The following is a 6778-nucleotide window of genomic DNA, read 5'->3' as shown; positions in this document are numbered from 1 at the left end:
CATGTATATGTATTTTTCCATTGTCCCCAAGCAGTAACAATATCTTTCTAAAAGTCTGTCATAACACTATACAATATTTAAAAAATAAATTCATTAGTACTAAAGGTGTAAGCGGGCATTTTAGCTGACTTTGGAGCTCTATTTCCAGTTAAAGTTATGTTTCAGTCAATCATTTTCCCCAGGTCAGATACCTTTGTTCAATCAGACTTTTGGGAGAATTTATTTTTAAGATATGGTGAACCTGTAGTACATTTTGTTTACAATATTAAACCTCTTTTCATAGCAATTTTTGATTTATTTAATTTTTATACAGACAAAAATGCACATTGTTTATGATTCAGAAATAAAAAAGTAGTCTTTTCAGTTATAATTATTCTTCATTAAAATTTTGTTCAAAATATCCTAAGAATTGAATTGAATTGAATCGAATCGTGAAGCCAGTATCATGAATTGAATTGAATCATAACCAGAGTGTATTGTTACAACCCTACCAATTACATACTTCAAAACCTCTTCATTCTTTATTTATTCACTGTATTTTTCTGTCCACAATATTACTTCCCACCATGTAAGAAATTAACCCCATGTATTTTGATAAAGTGCTTCCATTATAATAGTGTTAACAAGTTTGTCAAATATATTGCCATCCAAAATATACCACATCCATGTACTGAACCATGTACATTTAATTTCTGTTGAAACCAATCATAAATTTATATTTATTTACTCATTTTCCTTCATCCCCTCTCATGCTTTCTGTTGCTCTTTTTCAGATATCTGGGCGATCGGCTGCATCTTTGCAGAGCTCTTGACCTCAGAGCCGATATTCCACTGTAGGCAGGAGGACATTAAGACCAGTAACCCGTACCACCACGACCAGCTGGATCGCATCTTCAACGTTATGGGCTTCCCTGCAGGTAATCCGAAGCCCAGCATTAGTTTTACACCAGTAGATAAATTCTTTACAGGTTCTTCCTCCATCAGTCTCTGAATAAATTCAGTTCAATTCGATTTTATTTATATTTAACACTTTTAACAATGGAAATGGTGAGAAATCACTAATTAATTCCCAGCCATCTGGATGCAAGTTAGCTAACATGGCTAACAACAAGAACCAACTAGAACCAAAACGAACAGAATGTGCAGTTCAAATTCATTTTCCTCAGTAAAAGTGACCACATCATCATTTTGGTGCACAACAATGTCATCAGAGTGCATGGTGTGTTTACACTATTGTTAAGTGCTCGGACTACCGTTGTTCCTTTGTCTGCTCGGATGTTTAGTTAAGCGGCTGCTTCTGTTTTCTCCATTTTCATATAATAGCAAAAAACCTTCTTAAATGCTCTGTTAAAAATGGCAGATCTGCATTTGTACAAGTGTTTATTGTAAATGTAGAATTTAAGCATATGTTTTTGAGATTTGCGCTTAATGTTTGGAAAAAATGACTAGAAAATCTTTGCTTATAAGTGGATGAGTATCAAATACTCAGCTGCCTTAAAAGGAGATAGAATTGGCTAGGAAATGAAAGTTACAGGATGTTTGAGCATTGCAAAAAATAAATTATGTAAATTACAAACTGACACTTAGGTTAGTGTGTTCAGAATCAGGAACTAACATGATATTAACACTATCCAGTTAAAAAATTAGAACGTCAATAATAAAAAAAAACAGATTTTTTTTAAATTATTTCTTTAAGTTTTCTTTAAGATGTTTCTTCCTTCTAGCACATTGAACAGTAAATGTGAACTAATTTCAGGTAGGAACTATATTTGTGAGTGGAGAACTGAAACCTCGGACCACATGCGCCATAAGATTGGCCTGAAGAATCGTTTGAGCCGATCATTTGGAATTATCGCATTTCTTTGTCATACAGGGTTGAGAAAATCTCAGTTCACGTCTCGCTGTTGCTTGCCGTGGTTGCTGTAATCACAGCTCCGTGTCGAGCACATATATAGAAAGTGAACAGTCACCTGTCTCTTTGTCGCTTGTGAGTGTGAAGTGAAAAAAACTGCTGCAAACCTGCTTTACAAAAGCAGGACCAATCCTCATCTGTGTTTCTGTTGGATGTCCAGTGCAACTCTGGTATCAAGGATTTTATGAGAAGCTACTTCTCCAGTTTTTAGACTTTTTTTTCTTCATTTTGTTTCTAGATAAAGACTGGGAGGACATTAAGAAGATGCCGGAACACTCCACACTGATGAAAGACTTCAGAAGGAACACGTGAGTTCGTACCTTCATTGTGTTTGTGTATGGTTTCGAGAGAGGAGACTGTAACCTATTGTTCATCTTGCCAAACTAGAAACATATGAGCCACGTACAGTGATTGACCAATCGTAGCTTAGCAACTGTAACTAGGCACAAGTATATTACATACGAACATTACAGTAAGAGCTAGTATTGTGGTGTGCAGGCTACTTGTAAAGTCTGCTTTGCATTGTACGAGAAGAAACAATTTTACTTTGTAAAAGAATTCTATGGTCCTGAATTGAGATTCTGAGATTTTAGTGCCATTGTTAAAATCCCTACAGCCACGCTATTTAAATCTAGTGGAAAGCCTGCCCAGAAGAGTGGAGGTAACAGCAAAGCGGGAGTAAATCTAGAATCAGATGTTCAACAAGCACATACGGGTGTGATGGTCAGGTGTCCACAGTCTTTTGGGTATATAGTGTATACACTTTCACCTTCCGTATAGTGGAAACACGGTCACTGACTGTTTCTGTTCTTCTTGCAGATACACTAACTGCAGCCTTATAAAATACATGGAAAAGCATAAAGTCAAACCTGACAGTAAAGCATTCCACTTGGTGAGTTTTGCAATGTCACTGACAGAGCCCTAGTTTTAAATGATGAAAACCAAGAGCAAAAATGTTCATCACAAAACTGAAACCAATCTGCTCAAAATCTGGCAAAATCTAATGACGCTATCCTAAACGAATAAAAAAAAAAGAGAGAATTGACTCCATGCTGTATCGGCATCGTCACTGATATGAGTGTCGTCTCTGTCTCAGCTCCAAAAGCTGCTCACTATGGACCCGATCCGCAGGATCACATCCGAACAGGCCATGCAGGACCCGTACTTCCTGGAGGAGCCTCTTCCCACCTCTGAGTGAGTGACGCAGCTCTCTTCCTGCTCGAACCTGAAGCATGGCATAGTGTCTAGAACAGCAGTTCAGCAGTTCTTTTTATCTTCTCATGTACGTGAGTGTCATGTAACATAAGATGTGTTCTTTTCCTCTCAGTGTCTTCGCCGGGTGCCAGATCCCGTACCCCAAGCGAGAGTTCCTGACTGAGGAGGAACCTGAGGACAAGGCAGATAAAGTGAGGACGTTCTGCCGTTTTAAAGCTGAAACCATCACAAAATATTTGAATCCTATAAGAAAATATCCCAAAAGCTACAGCGACGCCTGTAGTTCCAAGTATATGTGTATTTTTCATGAAGTATTTTCATGATGTATGCTAAAAAAATGATCCATTATTTATATTTCTATCAATTTATATCCTGAATGTATTTATTTCTGTAAAGCTGCTTTGTGAAAATGTCCATTGTTAAAAGCGCTATACAAATAAAACTGAATTGAATCGAATCTAGATGGGGCATTTACATTCGTCAACTGACTTCACCAGGAAACTGAACCTGCCTTAAAGTCACAAAAAGTTAACCTAAAAAAATAAAGTGCACATGTCTGAGTGCTCAGTGCTGGCAGAAGTGAAGTGCTCTCAAGCGTGACAGTGCACGCTGGCTTCAGTGCTCTGTATGACCACGCTCACTGATGTCACTGTTTAAACGCCATAGGATGCGTGCGTTTTACCATGTTTGCCGTTTTCAGTGTTTTGCCTTTATTTCATAACTGCAGAAGAACCAGCAGCAACAGGGGAACAACCACACCAACGGGGCGGGGCACACTGTTAACCCTGACAACAGCCACGCACAAGGCCCGCCTCTCAAAAAAGTGAGAGTGGTTCCGCCCACCACTACCTCAAGCGGCCTGATCATGACCTCAGACTACCAGGTAACACATATATATACACACAGACACACACACACACACACACACACACACACAAAACACTGTAGAGCTGCACAGTTCTGCTACGTTCACAAACTTTTGGCATCCATCAGAAAACATGATGTTGTGTGGTGTTGGTTTATCACAGGCGTTTTTACGGGAGAAGTTCAAGTTTAGGTCAAATGGATGTATTTTGTGATCATCTAACAGTCCTGTGCACACTGATGGTTATTCTGAATGACAGTTTTACAACTTTATTTCCTCCACAAAGTCTAAGAGTGGAATGGTGTTATCTATTCCTTCATTATTTTCTAGAAAAAAAAAAACCTTCATACGTAGAAAAGAGTTTAATGTTTACAAGTAGAATAACAAAAAATCCTCTGATCCTGTGTGACATTTCTGATTGATTGTCTTTGCTGCAGCGTTCAAATCCACATGCTGCCTACCAGAACCCAGGACCAAGCACATCACTGCCCCAGAGCAGCATGGGATACTCCTCTACCTCCCAGCAGCCTCCACAGTACTCACACCAGACCCACCGCTACTGAACCCACGCCCACCCGGCGCCCGACTGAGAGAACGTACTGAGACGGGAGGTGGGTGTGGCCATGGGACATCAAACCCTGGCCACTCCTCCTCCCTACGGGCGCTCGTCGTGTAATGTTACCATAGTGACACCGCCAAGACCCAAACTAACATAACAACGCATCCCATCACCGCGACGACGGAGAATTTGCGTGGAGATGAAAGGCGGAGGATGAATACGTGTCTGTGCCATGGGTCCGATTCTTTGCTGAGATTCTTCACTCTGACCTTTCACAATGTCATTAATAAACATAAAAAAAAGCTAAAGAGCAAAAAAAAAAAAAAATGTGGTACTGAAAGCTGCGCTTAATCTGAGGGGGTTCTCCAATCAGCAAAACTCCCAGCATCTCCAGGACTAAAGCTGCTAATTAATTAATGACTGCCAGCATTGACAGAATATAACACACATACACACACTTAGACACACACACTTACACACAGGTCGTTGCTGGAAGTGTATTCTCTGTGCTGGAGCTGCTGAGTGGAGTGTGACAAGTGCATCTAGTGCCCCCTGCTGGACATCAGCACTAATGGCCACTGGGAGGGAAGGGATGGAGAATAAAAACAGAAACTTGACTTTAGTAGTTCTAATTTAATGTTTTTGGTTTTGTTTTCACATTAGGAGAGGAAAGAGGCTTCCGTTTCTTTGCTGTGACAGCCGCAGGTCTGTGCAGAGGGTCAGTCTGATTAGGGCCAGACTTGTGTGGAGAGCAGATTGACGATGCGTTGTACTGTATTGTAATGAAATATTTTACATGAAGCAAGTATCCTGATAATAAAGTTGGAAATGTTTAAAATGGGATGTCACCCTATTCCTCTTTGTGTGTGAGGGTGTCTGTGAGTGTGTGGGTGTGAGGGTGTGAGCATCTGAGTGTGTGTGAGTGTGAGGGTGTGAGCGTGTGGCGGTGTGTGTGTGTGTGTGTGAGTGAGTGTATAGGTGTGAGGGTGTGAGTGTGTGGGGTGTGTGTGGGTGGGGGGGTGTGTGTTTTTATATCTTGGTGGGGACCACAAGTTTTCACAAGGACAGGAATATCTGACAGTTGGACATTTGGCTGATGTCATGAGGAAATTTATAAAAAACCGAAATGAATTAATTAAATGTAAGTGTCTTGCAGCAGTAATTATTAATAATTACATTACATTAATAACATTAATAACTGCATTAATGATTATGTCAGTGGAAGGTCCTTGCAGTGATAGTTTGTATTTAAGAATATACATGATGTACTCTGAAATCTGTGTTTAACACTGTCAGGTTACTCACGTATTCACCTCATTTTGATAATCAGATAGATTTTTCCATTTGCTTGAGAAAGCAGAGGTGAAAGGAGACGTTTGCTTATTTCATGTGTCACTGAAAGAATAAAACACACACCTACAACAAAAACCTCTTTCTAGATGACTTGCATTCATGAAATCTTACATCACAATCAATCCTGTCCCTAAATAGAAAGATATTACTGACAAATTTCCTAAAATAGGAGTTTTTGTTGGATTTGTTAGATTTTTGTGTGAAAATTTTGATATAGCAGTGCATCATATTTTCTTGATTAAACAATAAAGAAATGATTTTCAACAAACCTTTTTGTAAACATCTGTGTATTGTGTCTTCACAGTGAAATAACTGTTTCAAATCCAACAACATCAAATGCTAGATTTAAAAAAAAAAAAAAAGTTGTAAGTGTGCAAATGTATATATTTTAACTAGACAAAGCCTCATTTGCATAAATACATGTAATTTAAAAATGCAAGAATATGAGCAATCAGTGAAGATTTACTGTGATTTTTTTTGTTGTAAAAATTACCCTGTTCACTTGTAGTGTCTTGCATTAACTGTACTATTATTTAATGAACAAACAAACAAACAAACAAACAAGCAAACAAACAAATAAATACAAAACATTTTGAGGTTAAACTATGGCCTGTTTATTGAAATTAATTTTAAAACGTGAGTTTATTTTCTATACCGGGATAATTTTGTTACTGAAAGCTTTCAGCACACGTGATGTGTCTGGAAATCCATTAAATTCCGCTAAACTCCATTAAACTCCATTAAACTCCACACCCGCTCTGCAGAGCCGCTAAGCTCCGCCTCCATCCGGGCTCTATTAAGCGTCAGTCAGCTCTTTTCCTCTGACTCTGATTGGCGCGGCATAACAAACGGTACCGATTGTCGTTGTGTGATT

At 38.9% G+C, this 6778-nt stretch overlaps 1 protein-coding gene across 1 annotated transcript in view; it reads left to right on the top strand.

Moving 5' to 3' along the window:
* cdk8 (cyclin-dependent kinase 8) overlaps window positions 1–5406 on the top strand; it is a 14203-nt gene extending 8797 nt beyond the window's left edge. The window contains exons 7-13 of the mRNA XM_034298079.2: window positions 774–917; window positions 2151–2220; window positions 2732–2804; window positions 3009–3106; window positions 3240–3318; window positions 3855–4010; window positions 4430–5406. Of these exons, the coding sequence (XP_034153970.1) occupies window positions 774–917; window positions 2151–2220; window positions 2732–2804; window positions 3009–3106; window positions 3240–3318; window positions 3855–4010; window positions 4430–4555 (746 nt within the window). The 3' untranslated portion in view covers window positions 4556–5406. The remainder of the gene's footprint in view (window positions 1–773; window positions 918–2150; window positions 2221–2731; window positions 2805–3008; window positions 3107–3239; window positions 3319–3854; window positions 4011–4429) is intronic.
* The last annotated feature ends 1372 nt before the right edge of the window (window positions 5407–6778 follow it).

The sequence above is a fragment of the Pangasianodon hypophthalmus genome, chromosome 22 (assembly GCF_027358585.1).
Source record: "Pangasianodon hypophthalmus isolate fPanHyp1 chromosome 22, fPanHyp1.pri, whole genome shotgun sequence".
NCBI lineage: Eukaryota > Metazoa > Chordata > Actinopteri > Siluriformes > Pangasiidae > Pangasianodon > Pangasianodon hypophthalmus.
Note: the sequence above shows the minus strand (reverse complement) of the source record. Positions and strands in the feature narration are given on the sequence as shown.